This window comes from Entamoeba histolytica, genomic scaffold (genome assembly GCF_000208925.1).
Source record: "Entamoeba histolytica HM-1:IMSS scf_1104750517641 genomic scaffold, whole genome shotgun sequence".
NCBI classification, from domain to species: Eukaryota; Evosea; order Mastigamoebida; family Endamoebidae; genus Entamoeba; species Entamoeba histolytica.
The window spans coordinates 86,410-103,315 of NW_001914888.1; the positions used below are offsets into that span (position 1 = coordinate 86,410).

At 27.3% G+C, this 16,906-nt stretch overlaps 8 protein-coding genes across 8 annotated transcripts; 6 read left to right on the forward strand and 2 right to left on the reverse strand.

The window, feature by feature from the left end:
- Positions 1 to 71: 71 nt before the first annotated feature.
- On the forward strand, positions 72 to 3,200 carry EHI_087840 (uncharacterized protein; the record flags this gene model as incomplete). The annotated part of the gene is made up of 1 exon (XM_650858.1): positions 72 to 3,200. The coding sequence occupies one exon, from the start codon at positions 72 to 74 to the stop codon at positions 3,198 to 3,200; it is 3,129 nt and encodes a 1,042-aa protein (XP_655950.1).
- A 524-nt stretch (positions 3,201 to 3,724) lies between these two features.
- Positions 3,725 to 5,785, reverse strand: EHI_087850 (RhoGEF domain-containing protein; the record flags this gene model as incomplete). Its single annotated transcript, XM_650859.2, has 1 exon — positions 3,725 to 5,785. One exon carries the CDS (start codon positions 5,783 to 5,785, stop codon positions 3,725 to 3,727), a length of 2,061 nt encoding a protein of 686 aa, XP_655951.2.
- A 170-nt stretch (positions 5,786 to 5,955) lies between these two features.
- Positions 5,956 to 7,013, reverse strand: EHI_087860 (protein kinase domain containing protein; the record flags this gene model as incomplete). The annotated part of the gene is made up of 2 exons (XM_001913516.1): positions 5,956 to 6,129; positions 6,186 to 7,013. 2 exons carry the CDS (start codon positions 7,011 to 7,013, stop codon positions 5,956 to 5,958), a joined length of 1,002 nt encoding a protein of 333 aa, XP_001913551.1.
- A 200-nt stretch (positions 7,014 to 7,213) lies between these two features.
- On the forward strand, positions 7,214 to 8,311 carry EHI_087870 (uncharacterized protein; the record flags this gene model as incomplete). The annotated part of the gene is made up of 1 exon (XM_650860.1): positions 7,214 to 8,311. The coding sequence occupies one exon, from the start codon at positions 7,214 to 7,216 to the stop codon at positions 8,309 to 8,311; it is 1,098 nt and encodes a 365-aa protein (XP_655952.1).
- A 334-nt stretch (positions 8,312 to 8,645) lies between these two features.
- Positions 8,646 to 12,025, forward strand: EHI_087880 (pro protein convertase subtilisin/kexinType 5 precursor, putative; the record flags this gene model as incomplete). The annotated part of the gene is made up of 4 exons (XM_642967.2): positions 8,646 to 8,853; positions 8,923 to 9,090; positions 9,149 to 9,771; positions 9,926 to 12,025. 4 exons carry the CDS (start codon positions 8,646 to 8,648, stop codon positions 12,023 to 12,025), a joined length of 3,099 nt encoding a protein of 1,032 aa, XP_648059.2.
- Positions 12,026 to 12,303: 278 nt separating this feature from the next.
- EHI_087890 (uncharacterized protein) lies at positions 12,304 to 13,814 on the forward strand (the record flags this gene model as incomplete). Its single annotated transcript, XM_650862.2, has 2 exons — positions 12,304 to 12,423; positions 12,480 to 13,814. 2 exons carry the CDS (start codon positions 12,304 to 12,306, stop codon positions 13,812 to 13,814), a joined length of 1,455 nt encoding a protein of 484 aa, XP_655954.2.
- A 105-nt stretch (positions 13,815 to 13,919) lies between these two features.
- On the forward strand, positions 13,920 to 14,975 carry EHI_087900 (protein phosphatase family protein; the record flags this gene model as incomplete). Its single annotated transcript, XM_001913517.1, has 1 exon — positions 13,920 to 14,975. The coding sequence occupies one exon, from the start codon at positions 13,920 to 13,922 to the stop codon at positions 14,973 to 14,975; it is 1,056 nt and encodes a 351-aa protein (XP_001913552.1).
- Positions 14,976 to 16,194: 1,219 nt separating this feature from the next.
- EHI_087910 (uncharacterized protein) lies at positions 16,195 to 16,892 on the forward strand (the record flags this gene model as incomplete). The annotated part of the gene is made up of 3 exons (XM_001913518.1): positions 16,195 to 16,279; positions 16,332 to 16,794; positions 16,865 to 16,892. 3 exons carry the CDS (start codon positions 16,195 to 16,197, stop codon positions 16,890 to 16,892), a joined length of 576 nt encoding a protein of 191 aa, XP_001913553.1.
- Between the last annotated feature and the right edge of the window lie 14 nt (positions 16,893 to 16,906).

Below are 16,906 nucleotides of genomic sequence, written 5' to 3' on the forward strand. Positions count from 1 at the left end.
AAACTAAATGAAATTGAACAAAACAAATCAAAAAAAAAAGATGAAAGAACTTAAAAAATATCTAAAGAATAATGGATTTAGTTGCATCAAAAATTCTTAAAAAATTCCTCAAAACATTTATTGAGAGTTGTAGTGATTGGGGAACTGGGAATGATGTTGATATTACACCATCACAAGGAATAGTTACTCTTCATGATATTGGATTTATTAAAGATGTATTTAGAGAAATGGTATTACTACCATCTCAAATTGAAGTTACTACTGCGACATGTAGTTCTATTGATGTTATTGTGCCATGGACACATTTATATTCAAAACCTATTATTTTAAGACTTGGAGAAGTTATTGTGGATGCACATGATATAGTCTTAACTCCAGAACTAATTCGAAAAGAGCAAGTAAAGAATAAAAAAGAAAAACCAAAAAAACCTAAGAAGAAGAAATCAAGGGAGTTATTAGACACTATTTTAGTTGAAATTTCGAATTTTAAGTTATCATTAAAAATTGGACCATCTATATTAAATCTTGTTATCCAAGGTGGTGAAACATATTTTGCTGATCAACAATTTAATAAAATAAATAAAATAGAAAATGAAATTCCTATAGATAATATTATTTATTCTTATAGATTCTTACAAGTTAATAGTTTAAGTCTTACTCTTACAACAGGAAATAGAGTTGTTACATTATGTCATGGAATGGAAGTTATTGGAAAATATACTACTCAAAGAGAAGCTGAATCTTATAAATTATTAGATACTTCTTGTATTATTGAATTAACTAAAATATCCTTAAACCTCTCTATGGATGATTATATTAATTTGATTAATTACTTTAGAACATTCTTTTCTATTGCAACTGAAAGTGCTATTTTAGATGTTGTTAACGCTGATGTTGATGAAACATTAACTCATAACAATTCATTGAATCCTTCAACAAATAATTCTACTTGTACTTCTCGTTCATCTACTCCACCACTAAATGTAAATAGAATTGATAATGAATTAACATCTTCTACACCATCAACATTGTCTATTCAAAAAACAACAACAAAACCTATGCCAATAGCACCTCCTAAACCAAAGAGTAAAATTCCAAGTTCATCATTAGGTTCATCATTGTCTATGTCACCAGTAACATCATCTTATTCATTTAAGAAAGGATCATCTATGTTATCTGTTGAATGTGTTGATGGAGGAGACATTAAAGCAATGAAAAAATTGGAAAAGATGGAAAAAAAGCAAGAAAAAAAATTACAAAAGATAGAGAAAAAAGGAGAACCAAGAACAATGTTTAAGTTTATATTAGAATTTTTAAAATTATCATTACAAAATGAAGATACAGATGAAGGAATTTATTGGATTATTGGTGATATTTCAATGACTTTTGTTCCTGCATTTGGAGGAAGAATTAAAAAAGGATTATATGGGTTTTCTATAGGAACTATTGAAGGAATGTATAATAGTCATGGAAATATGAAAAGGTTAGTTTGGGCATTACCTGAAAGAGAAGATGATGTTGTTTTATCAAATGAACTTACAACAACATGGGAAAGAAATGTATTAATTAATACAAAAATGAAAGGAGAATTAAATTTTGTAGGAATTACAATGGAATTTGAGATGTTAAAGAATTTGATTGAATTTTTAAAAGTAACAGTTATTGATAAATTATCTGAATTGGATGTAAGTATGCTTAGTATGAAAGAACGAATTGAGCAAACTCTTGAAGATGCTAAAAATAAATGGAATCAAGCACTTGATATTCTTGGACTTGGATGTGCACTTGATTTATTAAAAAGAATAGACATAGACTTTAAATTAAATGGTTGTAGGTTTGAAGGACCATTTCCTAATAATGAAGGAACATTTATAATGGAATTAGATAATGTAAAAATAACAAATCAACCTTCATGGAATGAATTAACTGTTGATAAAGACATTTCAAAAAAACTTAAACATCAATTAGACATCAAAGTAATTAAAACACCAAAAGAAATCAATTTAGGTATTGTTATGGGAACATTTGCTATTCATCTAAATGATAAAGAAAAAACTTCATATCTTTTTCCACCTACAAGAGCAGACTTTAAAATGCAAGTTAAATTTGATGAAAGTGATAGTGTTCCTGCATTGATTATGAGTCAATTATATTTTAAACAAATTCATTTTGACTTACATCATAAATCATTTAGGAATATCTATGAATACGTTCAACAAATTAAAGAATATGTTCAAAGCAAAATGGGTGGAGAAATTAGTACATTTGGTAATAAAATCACAAGTACAGTTAAAGAAAGTGCTGATGATATTACTACATCTGCAATAAATTTTGTTGATCAATCTTTCATTCCTGCTTTTAGATCAACTGAAATTCCTGCTATAGGATTAGAAATTGTATTAGATGATGGTGTTGTTTGTGTTCCTGTTACTTCTATTGTTCAAAGTAAAGAAAAAGGAGGAGAAGAAGGATATTATTCAAAAATGAAGGTAAAAGGATTACAACTTTGTTTTGGATTAGATAAACAGTTTAGAAGTATTGGAATATTCCTTGAAAGTGTTATTACTGAACAATTAGAAACTATTTTATCACCGTTTAATGGAATATCACCTAAATTAAATTCAGAGTGGATATCAACTGAAGAAGACCCAAGTGTTTCATTTATTTGGAAGTATGATAAAACCCAACCAAAAACTGAAAGAATAATGTCTGTTGAGTTAACATTATTTAATGTTCAAGTCTTATTAAACAATTTATTTGGAGTTAAATTAGAACAAGTCATTCAACAAAAAGAACTTGAACTAACAAATAAAATTCAAGGAAAAAGTCCAAGAATTCCTTCAACACCAAGAAAAGAAGTTGAAAAGAAAGAACCAACTGAGAAAACAAAGAAATTAATTGAATGGGTTGAGTCTAAATATAAAGGAATGGCTGTTACTGTTAATGTTTCTGAATGTGAATTAATTGCAGAGGATCATCTTCATAAAGCAACAGTATCATCTGCTAGTCCATACGCTAAACAAGCCGAATGTATTGTTAATAATCTTATGCAAGAATTAAATGAAATTAAAACAATAAATGAAATATTAGAACAAACTAAACAAGATATTTTAGACCAAATAAATGAACTGGAAAATAAGAAAACATTATGTCAAGCAGAATTATCAAGAAAACGTTGTCGTAGTATGAGCAAGAAATAAATTTTCAATTTAACTTACAGCAGTTCCATTATACTAAACTCAGTTTATGGTTATAATTTTGTTTGTTATCAACAATAAATAATGAAGAAATTACACCATTTTTAGACTTCAATAATTTAAAGGCATTACCAAGAAAGAACCAATGGAATAAGAATCTATCTAAATGACAAAAAATTTTGGAATATACCAAATAAGTATTAAATGGTTTGATATTTCCTAATAACTGAATGAAAAAACAAGTGTAAACTGATGAAACAATATTTTAATAAAGTAGTATCATTTTTAATTTTAAGTCACTAAAGAGAAGAAAATGGTGATGATGAAAACAGAAGAAGTTAATTTAAAAGAATGGAGGAATGATCTATATATATAAAGAAATAACAATAAAATAATACTGTCCAAATTCTTTTCATTACTAGTTAAGTTTAATAAATTAACTTGGAGATATAATTTCAAATACTTCTCTATGGTAGTCTTTTCTTCATTAAAGTTAACCAAAACAAATAAGATAATAACACCATTGATTATTTTTTATCATTAACAAGTTTGGTTTTTATTCTATATTTCTCAATTTCTTCTTTTTCTTGTGAAATTCGTTTTTCATTTAATTTCTTTAAAAATTGAACTTTGCCAGGTCCTTCTGGAATTGTTTCAATCGACAGTCTATCCTCTTCAATGTTGTGTGGTACTATGTCTTTCTTCTTAGACTTCGTTTGGGGGTTATCTTGTTTTTGTTTAACGGTTTGTAGACTTTTTGAAAAAAAGCTTCTTCTTTTCTTTTCACAAAATCTTTCATGTACTTTTGTCTCTTCTTGAGTCATTGTATTACTTTTTTTTCTTTGGCACAATACAACCTCTATTTCACTATTCATACTTATCAATCTATCATCTTGTTTTTCTTCAATAAGTTTAACTTTTTCTTTCTTAGTATTATCAAGACTACTACAATGCCCATTCTCATTTAAAGTGGTAATATCTTTTCCTAAATCACTCAGTCCCATCATAGGTTTTATATATTTTTCTGTTTTAAATATTCTTTCAGTAGATGTAATACTTTTTTGATGGCTTTGTTCTTTCTTAATTCCCTTACTACCATCTTCTATCAGAACACTATTTTCTTTAGGTTGTTGCTCTTTTAATATACTCATTATTGTATTCCTCTTCTTTAACTCTTCCATAAGTTGTGGTAATCCTTTAGTAGTTGTTAGAGAGGTTGGTTGGATTGGAGTTAGAGACTGGTTGGAATTAATATGCAAATTAAAAGAATTACATTCCTTTTCTGTTTTGAAAGGCTCTAGTTTCTTTTGGTTTGCCTTTTCTTTTTCTAAAAAATAGCACTTAAGACAACATTTCCCAGTAGAATTCCAACACTTATAACAGATATAATTCAGACATTTCTTGCAATAATATTTTTTCTTTTTTTTTATTTCAGATTGACATATTTTACACTCATTTACATCTTCAGGAGAAATAACTAATGGAGAAAAAACAAAGTCAGTTGTTTTTTTTATTCGAGTAATAGCATCTTTACTAATACTTTTCCAACGTTCTTTTTGCTCATAACTTTCAAATTCAATTTCACATGACTTGACGTTACTATAAACCTGTAAGGATTTCTCCTTATTTGGTTCAACAATACTACATTTACTTAATTCAATAATAAATCTAATTTTCATTAATTTTTCTTCTTTTTTTGTAAGTAAGATACAATCATTAAATAGTATTAGTCCTCGTCTACTTCTTCCATTGTGAGTGAATTGAATAACAGTTTCTTCACTTAATAAGATTCTATGAGGTTCTATAACTTCAAAATCATTTCTTTGAGCAAGTTTTGATCTTAGGTCAATGAGTTTTTGTTGTTGTTGGTTAGTCGAAATTGACTCATTAACTTTTGTAGTAACTTCTTTCATTGCTTCTAATGCTTTAGTGATATTCTGGTAATCACAATGATTTGTTGGAGTATGTTTTAACAAGTCTGTTAAAAGGAGACTATACCTTGGTAGTCTTTGAACTGGCATAATAAGATAATCACGAAGATCAAGGTTTTGATTAGTATTGAATTGAGTTTGACAACTTTCCAAATACCTTTCTAATTTGGTATCTTCTTCCAACTTTGTCAACAAAGTAAACGCTTTATTATGATTAATTAAAAAGTTTCTGTAAACAATAAAGAATGGTGAAAATTTAAGAAAAAGTTCCCCAACAGAGTCTTCAAATGTGTTATTTTTCCAACTTTTTATTACCATTGATGCAAATTCTCTATTACAACGAAGTATCTCATCATAATACAAAAAAATTTGTTTAACATCTTCTTCACGAAATGGAGATGTTTCTTTTACCATTTCACGATAATAGCAAGTTTCACAAACCCCAAGTGAAGTGACATAGGATATTTCTGTCTCATAGATTTCTTTACAAACCATTTTTCTTTTTTCAAAGTTATAACATTTATCAATACTACCTTCTGTTTTATCAATACCTATTCTGGTTTTTTTAAAAACCTCTTCACTCTCTTTTAAGTTATTCTTTGATTGTTCAAGTATAATTAACTGAATTGGTTTTGGAGGGAGTTCAGGTACTTCCATTGTTGTGACTTTAAAGTTTTGGTCTTTCTATCTCTGACTTTTCTTCTCAGTTATTCTTTTTCTTTTTAATAAGTTTGGTAGTCAAAAAGAGATTTTATAACCTTAAAAAGATTTTTAGTTATATATGAAACATAATATGAATATCCTGTATTACTGGAGTTGGTTCCTTTTTATAGTTGAATTGACATAATGTCATTAGTTTCAAATATTGAGTAATTGACCAATAGACTAGGAGTTCCTCTTTTAGTTGGAACAGAACTAGTAAAATTAAGAAACATATCTCGAAGTGCCTCATTCTTAAAGAATTTAAGTAAACTCTTATCACCAAACCCAGACTTGAAACTCTATTTGTTAATACTATTTTTTATAGATTATTATAAAAGAAGTTAATGACCCAAACCAATGGATTGAATATTTTTCGACTAACCATTTCAAATAAACAAATACCTAAACTATAAACATCACTTTCAAACAATGCATGCCCTTGAAGTACTTCCGGAGCTAAATACCTTCCTTCACCACATTCATCTGAATGAACAACATCTCCGACTTTAGTTGATGTACCAAAATCACCTAACTTTACCATCCCATTCTTATCAATTAATAGATTTTCTAATTTAACGTCAAGATGAACTAAGTCATAAATATTCATAATTTTTAATCCCATAAGAACACACCACATTGTAAAAATAATCTCACTATTATTCATTTCTTTACTTATTAAAAGGTCCCAAACTGTTGTTTCAAATTTGGGCATAATAGCATAAAAATTTATTGAATCATAATACATTTCTTCATTTAATGCTAGATACATAGTTTTGTTTTGAAGTATTTTCATTGAACTACATTCTTTTTTGTAGTTAATTAAATGGTTTGTTCGAATGGAGACTTTAACAACTTTAATTTGATGAGTTTTGTTGTCATAACATTTATAGACATTCCAGTAGCTCCCTGTTCCTATCAGTTTCATGTTAACAAATCTCTTCTCTAATTCATCAGTTGGTGGAGGAATTCCTTCAACAAATAGTTTTTGGTAATGAGTTATTCGTTTAGAGGGAATAGGAGGAGTACGATAAATTTTAGAAATAGGACAGAAATAATATTTTGTATTGTACTCGTTTGAAGAAAGTAAAGAGTTTCTCAGTGATTGGTCTTTCTTATTTTCATCAATGTAACTTGGAAAAAATAATAAATTTTGTTGTGGTGGTTGATTTTGAGTGTGTTGCATATAAAAAGAATAAATTATTGTTTCTTAGATTAACATTAAGATTGTACATTTGTGGATCATATTAGGAGTATAATAAAATCTGAAAGTGAGAAGTTTTTGATTGAGTGATTAGTGAAAAGAAATTTAAACCAATTAAATAAAATCTTAAAAAAAGAATGAAACGAAATTGAGTAAGAAAGAACTAGAAAAAAACAGAAGTTATGGAAAACGAATTACTTATAAAGAGTATTGATGAATTAGAAAATGATACTCGAAACACATACCAAGCAATAAGAAACCTCATTCCTAAGTATAAGATAGTTGTTGAGAGATGTATATTATTTGATAAAGCTGAACAACAAATGGTTAAAGCAGCAGAAGGACTTGTAGAAGCAATGGAAACTATGGGAGATTGTGGGCATAATGACTTAAATGTTGGAATGTTAAATATTGCAAATATGTTTTCAATGTGGAAGAATAATTTAATAGAAATAACAGACCAATTTAAAATTATTTGCGAAAATTTAGTAAATGATTCAACAAATTTACCCAAGGAACTTGACCGAGCACAGGATGAAGCCAAAAAGAATATATCTAAAGCAAATGACGAATGGAAAAAAATTAATAAGAAAATTGATACAACAAAGAAAAATAAAAAATTACTTTCAAAAAATCCTAATATTATTAATGAAATGCAAAATACTGAAAAAGAGAAAAAAGAAGTTTTAAAGACAGTAACGGTTGAAGCTTATAAAGACGCTTTAAATCTCCTTCGTGGAAGTTATGGAACAATTTTTGAAAATTTTAAGAAAGTGTATGATGTTAAAGTAACTGCAGATTCTAAAGCAGAACAAATTTTTAATGCACAGATTAAAGACATTAATGACTTAATTAATTATACAAAAGATATACCACAAAAATGTAATACATTATTCTCAATGTATAATAATAAATTCATAGATGACACTGCATTTAAAGAAGAGTCAAAAGAATTACTTATTGAAATAGGTTTCAATAAATATGCTGTCCAAAAACAAGAAATAGCTGACCGTTTATTAAACTCTGTTAAAACTGCTGTTGAAAATGGATTATTTACAACAAGTCTTGTAAAAAAGTTAATGAATTCTATTCCAGAAGATGCAAAGAAACCACCAGTAGAAGAAGAATTGATTGATATTTTGGAACCAATTCAAGAAGACCAACAACAACTAACTCAATCAACACCAATTATGACTCAAAAGAAAGAAGACACTCAAAACAATTCTTGTCTGATTAAATCAACTATTCCTAACAATTCTTCTCTTGTTGAAAAGGCTTAAACACTTTTTTGTGGTATTAATTTTTATTTATAATATTTTTATGCTTTTCTTCAGTTTTTATTTAGTTGATCATTTCTACAATTCATACACTATTATCTCTCAAATATATTAATGTCATCCTGTAATATCCTCTCAAATTTTGTTACCAACAAGGAACATTATTGTTAACAGATTTTTTTATTATCAAATATATTGTTGTTTTTTTAACTTTGTTTTACGTAGTGATTTTACTCAAAAGTGTAGCTATGGTTCATGGCGGGATAATGCCTTCTGTTCATATTGTTTTAGTTTGTTTTTTCTTCATTAATTAAAATTAATTGGTTTGTGAGGGTTAATGACTGTAATAGAATGTAAAAGAGGGTGTGAAGCATGTGATGAAGAATATCATTGTACAAAATGTAATTTAGGATATTGGTTACGAAAATATTCATCTAAAGTAAGTCTATGTGAAAAGTGTCCAACTGGATGTTTGGAATGTTCATCACCGACACAATGTTCATCATGTTCTAAAGGATATTATTTAGATAATGGAATGTGCTATCGTTTGTTGCTGCTTTTATAAAATTAAAATTTGAATCATTAAATTTTCAAAGATAAGAATTAATCAGTAGAATGTCCTATTGGTTGTAGTTTATGTTCTGGTCCTGATTCTTGCATTACTTGTGAAAGAAATTATGGTGTTGTTGTTTATGGAGGTTCTAGTTGGTGTAGTCTATGTACAACAATTCGTTGTTCTTCATGCCAAGTTGGAACATATTTGTCTAATGGATTATGCTCTGGTTTGTTGAGTCTTTTATTTGTAAATGATATGAAGAATAACACAGTATTAATGATTAGCATGTCCTAATGAATGTACGACATGCAACACTTTTAATGAATGTACTGGATGTAAAGATGGATATTATTTGGAGAATGGGAAATGCGTTCTTTGTTCAAACAAACTCAAAGGATGTACTTCTTGTGATATTACTGGAAGTGTTTGTTATGAGTGCACAACAAGATACAGACTTTCACAAGGATCATGTATAGGATGTCCTACTGAAAGAGGAGAAGGAGTTGATATGTGTAATAATAAAGGATGGCAAACTATCTGTCAATATGGATATACTGATCCATATGGTGGTTGTGAAAAGTGTAATGGAGGAGATGCATGTTTAACTTGTACTTATAAAGAAAATAGATGTCAAAGTTGTAAAGATGGATATTATTTAAATCGTAATAAATGTGATAAATGTGATGTTTTAGGATGTGCATGGTGTCAAGATGATCATACTTCATGCAAACGATGCAAAGAAGGATACTTATTAAAGAATGGGGAATGTGTGTCTTGCACTGAACTACCAGAATGTGAGTATTGTAGTAATGAATGTAAAAGATGCTCAAAAGGATATGCATTTGATAGCCAACATACTTGTACTAAATGTAGTAATTGTGAAGAGTGTAATACACAAACGTGTTTTGTTTGTAATTCTGGATATACCATTTCAACTGGTAATAATTGTGATTTATGTTCTAATGTATTTAGTCATTGTGCATCTTGTAAAACTACAGACCGTTATTGTAATTCTTGTGAACAAGGAATATGTCTTTTCTACAATTAATAAAGATTGTGAGTTATGTAATGTTTCATTCCCACATTGTTCTTCTTGTAGTCAAACTGACAAAGTATGTTTATATTGTGAGGATGGATATACATTAGTAAATGGTCAGTGTGTTACATGTGACAAGGCAATGATTGGTTGTTCAACATGTAATAATGACAAGGCAAAATGTGCATCATGTTCAGCTCCATTAGTGTTGGCATCAGATTCATTAAGTTGTAAGAATTGCTCAAGCTATTTTGAACATTGTCTAGAGTGTAGTCAAGTATCTTATAAATGTGTTAATTGTGACGTAGGATATGTTCCTGTTAATGGTATTTGTACTCCATGTCAAGAAGGAATTAGTGAATGTGTCAAGCCAACAAATGGACAATGTCCAATTGGAACATCACCATATAAGGGATTTTGTTATGACTGTAAGAAAAAATTAAATAATTGTGATTTATGTTCTCAAACTGAATGGAAATGTCATACTTGTCAAAAGGGACTTCTAAATAAAGATGGTATTTGTTCCACTTGTGATATTACTAATTGTGTAACGTGTTCAACAACAGAGTATAAATGTGATCAATGTATTGATGAATATGTTCCATTAGGAAAGAAGTGTTTAACATGTGGAAATGACCCAAATTGTTATAAATGTAATAATGATATGACTTGTTCATACTGTAAACTTGGATATAATCTTTATGAAGGTACTTGTACCCCATGTTCTGATACTAATGCTGGGTGTGTTTCACCAATAAAAGAAGGAAAATGTAAATATAATAATTTCCTTTATCAAAACTATTGTTATGAATGTTCTAAATATAAACCTAATTGTCTAGTATGTTCTAATTCATCACCAAACTGTCTTGTATGTAAAAATGGATATGGACTAAAAGAAGATAGAACATGTGTAAAATGTGAGACTGGATGTTCATTGTGTTATAAAGCTGAACAATGTGAAAAATGTCAAGAAGGATATATGTTGAGAAAAGGAAAATGTTATAAATTTGAGAGTGATAATTGTGATACTAATTGTTATAACTCAAGTATTGGATGTACTGCATGTTCCACAACTAAAATTGAAGAAGAATCGAATGGAATTTGTTTATTATGTTCAATTAAAAATTGTAAAGTGTGTGATTGTAATTTAAAGACATGTATTGTTTGTGAGGATGGATATGTTTATGATTCATACACTAAACAATGTACTGTCAAACCAGGTGATTTGTGTGAAGTATATAAAACATCATCATGCATTAAGTGTCGAGATGGTTATGCAGTTGATTATATTAATAACAAGTGTATTAAGTGTGGTAATAATTGTAAAACATGTAGATATACTAATGGTCATTTCAAGTGTCTATCATGTGACTCTTCATTAAATTTGTACTTATTAAATTCACAATGTGTTTCTCCGACAAATGAGAAGTGTAATGTTGTAGGATTTGATAGTTGTAGATCATGTATTAATAATACAAAGGTAGTTGATGGAGAATGTAAAGAATGTTCAGCACATTGCTTGAGATGTTCACAAGATGAGTGTCTTCAATGTGACACATCAACCATTCTTCAAAACGGTAAGTGTGCTGAAAATCTGGATTGTTTAATTACAAATGAATATGGAAGTTGTTCAAAATGTGTTTCAACAAAAGTATTAAATTCTGAAACTAGTCTTTGTGAGTCATGTCCAGAGAATTGTAAAGAATGTTTATCGTCAACAAATTGTCATGAATGTATGAATGGTTATGTTTTATATAATCAAACTAATTGTATAAAATTAGCAAACACAAAGTTAAGGTTGAAAAGATTAACTAATTCATTAATTCATCATTGTGAAAAAGAAACAACAGTTGGATGTCAACGTTGTGATAGTGGATATTATCTTACAGATATTTTGATGTGTGATCCTTGTATTGAAAATTGTGAACAATGTAATAATCCAACAACATGTCAAAAATGTTCTTCAGGATATATTTTAAATAATAGTGTCTGTGTTAAACAAGGAAGAAAAGGTTGTAAAGTTATTACACAAAATGGTGAGAGATGTGCAATATGTGAAGATGGATATTTCTATAAACTCATTTTTGTTATAAGTTATATAATACTCAGCCTCATTTTTATTTAATACAAACATCATAAAATATTAAGATGAAGTAATAAATAACACAACCATGTTAGTACTAAAAAGTATTTTTATTAAATAATAATTATTTCAAACGTTAAAATAGAGTTGGTAACAACAAAAATCTATAAAATTCAAATATTAGGAAAAAGAAAAAGTCATAAAGGATTACAAACTTATTATCAATTGAAAAAAATTTTACTTAACTGAAATAAAAAGAAAAGAACTTTATTGAAAACTAAAAAATAAAATCCTTCATCTTAATATTACGAATTTGAAATATGAGTAGTGATAAACAACATTACAATAAAAAGAATATGGGTATTAAACAATTTCCAAAGGATTGTATCTCACAAGCATCAATAATCACTTCTATTGACCTTTCAAATAATGAGATTATAGTTTGTTTATATTTTGCAAAAGACTCAAATAATCTGAATAAACTAACAACAGATAGAATCTCCCTAAAGAAATGGGACCTTTTAAAGTATTAACTCATTTCAGAATGATGGCAAATAAAGTATCATCTTTGCCACTTAGTTTTACTACATTAACTAATCTTAGACATCTTGATTTAAATGCAAATTGTTTTACTGAATTTCCAACACAAATAACATCATTAACGAATTTAGAAGAAATCCAAATGATTCAAAATCAATTAACATCAATACCTGATTGTATTGGTAATTTAGTTAAACTACAAAGAATTTCATTTACTGCCAATTTTTTAAAATCATTACCAAAAGGATTAGCTAAATGTGTTGATATGAATTATATTGAATTAACAAGTAATGAATTTGAAGAATTTCCTGACGTAATTTGTGAATTAAGAAAAGTAACAATTTTAATGCTTCAACAAAACCGAATTAAAGAAGTACCTGATTCTATAAGTAAATTGGAAAAATTGAGTGGATTATATTTATCATCTAATAATTTTGGTAAATTTCCTGAGTCAGTTTGTACTATTCCTTCATTAACACAATTAGAATTAGATAATAATAACTTTGTTGATATACCTGATTCTCTTTCACAATTAACAAAGTTAAAAACATTAATTATTAATAAATCATTTATTTCATGTTTAAATTCAGTAGATATGATGTCAAATTTATGTCAAATTGTGTTGAGTGATACAAAATGTATGTTTCTTCCAGACCTTTCACAAAATAGTAAATTAACATCATTAAATGTTATTCGTGGATATTTAAATGAAGTCAAATCACTCCCACCAAATTGTTCATGTAGATTTTCTAATAATCAAATAGAATCAATTGAACTTCCAGAAAATGGAGTTCTCCAATATATGATTCTTTCAAATAATAGATTAAAAGTATCACCAAATCTTTCAATGCTTTCTAAAATTTCTCGTCTTGATATTTCTCAAAATAGAATTACTCGATTTAATGAAAATACATGTCATCCTACTTTACAACAATTAGATATTAGTTGTAATCCATTAGTTGAATTTCCTGTATGTATTACTAAATGCCAATCATTAAAAATTCTTAATCTTTCTGATTGTCATTTATATGATATTCCCTCTAATGTTCTTTCTTCATTAAGTAATTTAGAAACTTTATATATTGGATGTAATCATCTTAGTTCATTAGAAAGTCTTTCTGTCTTAAAAAAATTGAGAGCATTATATTTACAGTCAAATAATCTTCTTCATTTTCCACAAAGTATATTTGATTTAATTACATTAAAGACACTATTTGTATCCAATAATTATATCACAACTATTCCAAATGAAATCTCTCAATTAACTCAATTAGAACAACTAGCCCCCTGACGCCATAGTATTTTAGATATTAAACCATTAACTAATATTCCTAGTTTAAAAGAAATTGATGTTTCATTTAATTTTATTAAACAAATTCCATCAGAAATAGAGTCAATGCCAAATTTAATGGCATTTAATATTATTGGTAATGAACTTGAAACTCATTGTAAAATTCCTCATTTAGAAAAGAAATGTGAATTTTTCCAAATACAACGTCCTGTATTAAAAACAAGTAAAGAAGAACCAACATCTGAAACTACTTTTATTGCATGTACTGTTTATAATGATAAAAAAGTAGCTAAACCATTTTCTATTCCAGTTGATCTTAATCCACCATTTACTTTAAAAATGGCTAATGGTATTAAAAATGAAGATGAATTTCCTATTGACTTTGGAATTTCTGAAATGAAAGGAAGAAGACCTTCTATGCAAGACACTTCATTTGTTATAAAAAATTATTTAATGAAAGGATATCATATGCTTGGATTATTTGATGGACATGGAGGAGATACTGTATCAAAACTCTCATCCGCTTTATTTCCAACTATTTTTGCAAACCAACTTCAAAGTCAAATTAAAAAAAGTTTATCTAAAAAGAAACTTGATCCAGAAAACTATATTGACACTTGGATTAAAACAGCATTTATTGAAACATATTCAACAATTAATGAATATGTTGAAAAACAAAAATTCACAGATGGATCTGCTGGAATTGTTATATTAATTACACCTCAAAAAATGCATTGTGCTAATTGTGGTGATTCAAGAGCATTATTAGTTCAAAGAAATACTGAAAATCCAATGTCTGTTGATCATAAACCAACTAATCCAAATGAATTTCGAAGGATTAGACAAAATTATGGTTATGTTGATAAAAGTGGTAGATTAAATGGTGAAGTTGGTCTTGCACGTGCATTAGGTGATCTTAAATGTCATCCTGCTTTAACTTGTGAACCAGAAGTTTTAACTTTTAATAGGTCAAATGAAGATCAAGCAATTGTTGTTGCATGTGATGGATTATGGGATGTTTTTGATAATCAAACGGTTGCTCGTATGACACGAGAACGTTTAAAAACACCAAGAATTGCTGACATAGCTTGTTTCCTAAGAGATGCTGCTCATTTCAATGATAGTGGAGATAATATTAGTTGTATCGTTGTTCGCTTTTAAATTTAATTAACTTTTCATATCTTTTTGTTTCTTTTTATATATCTTTTCTTATATATTCAAAAATGAAGAATATCATAAATAAATAGATATTTCATTATTGTAGTATTTTATATTTGTCATAACAATATTTTATTCTTTAAAAACTTTGAATATAATCTTTTTTTTACTCTAAGATTGAATTTGAAACTATTCATTTTACATTTGAATTACTTGAATTTTTATTATTATTACATTAAACACATTTTTTAGAATATCATGTCTCTTTGGTAATTTATTCAATTCACCTTTCTGTTTATACTTAAATTTAATGACACCTTTATTCTTCCTATAACTTTAACTGAAGCAATAATGACTAGTTGTTCTTAATAGAAATATCTTCTAAGATAATTAATAGAATAATATTTTCTTAGTTCAATAAAATATTATACCATCTTTTCATTAAAGATCTTTAGTAAGTTCATTAGAGCTCAAAAACAATTCTTTAGTGATAATTTGTTTATCAACTCAGTAAAAGTTAGTATAAATAATCTTATTCTGTAGAGTTGTTTTATCATTCAATAAAAAAATATATTTTAGTAAATATTTAATGATAATATCTTTGTATTTTTAACTTCCTTATTTTGTAATAAACAAATAAATAATTGTTTAGTGGTGACTTTTTATAAAAACGAGACTAACGTATTAATGAAATAATCATAATATTATTTTCTTTATTGATAAATCTACTCCCATTGTGGTATTGTTATTTATATCTATCCTATAACTATTCTATACACTATAGTGTGAATTATAAACAAATACTATATGAATTAGTATCATAGACAACTTGTCAGAAGACAACAAAGAAACTAATTAAAAACAATTAAGTATTGCATTTTAGTATTTTTTTAATAATATTTTAATTTGACTAATGGTATCTTTATCAAATTTCTTATATTTATTCAACAAAGAAGATGATACATTTTTTTTTTTCATACTCTAAACACTCCAAGATAATAAAATAATATCAAAATAAAAAAGGGTGTTTATTAAAATTACAACATTTTTCTTAAATAAAATTATGTAAATAACAGTTCATAATTCTCTTTATTATGTGGTTAAATGTTTTTGTTGAATTTTCAAGACATAGAATTGAAATCTAGACTATAAATGATATTTATTTTCAATTCAAAAATAAAATAAAATATAAAACTAAAAATGTTATTTAAAACAAAAAGAGATGATTCATCCACGATATTACTCATATGAATATTATGAAGATAATCCAAATACAACGTCAATATGCTCAGATGATTCGTCTTTTAGTTTGTCAAGAATTATTTGATGAAATAAGAAAATAATTAAATAATCGAACAGTTGATAATGGTGGATTTATTCCCCAAATTCAAAGCTTTAAGAATTTAGTGTCATTGAAATTCAACAATACTGAACTCAACCATTTGGATGAACTTATATCACTTCCACTAACTCTATTAGACGTTTCTAACAACCAAATAAATTCATTATCTCCATTGATTCATCTTACTACACTTAAATTTCTTAATGCATCATCAAACCCTATTTTATTTATCCCTCCCTTACCAGAGCTTAAATCACTTTGTCTTGTCAATTGTCCATTAGAAGATAACAAACAAACAATAAGATCGCTCTATAAAATGACAACATTAACATGCCTAGAACTTCCACGTTCTACTCATACAAAGTTAGTAGATCCAAGACAAGCTCTTCAAAGGACACGTTTTCAAAGAAGAAGAGGAAAATTATTTAAAACACAAAAAGAGTATTATGAAAGAATTAATAATACACCTGCACCATTACTGTTTGATAGTGATGTTTATATTAGAACTCTTATTTTATTTTTACCACTTCTTGTTGTATTTAATAAAGAGAGAATTGATGGAACAGTTAGAAGACTAGTTGCACAATCAGTT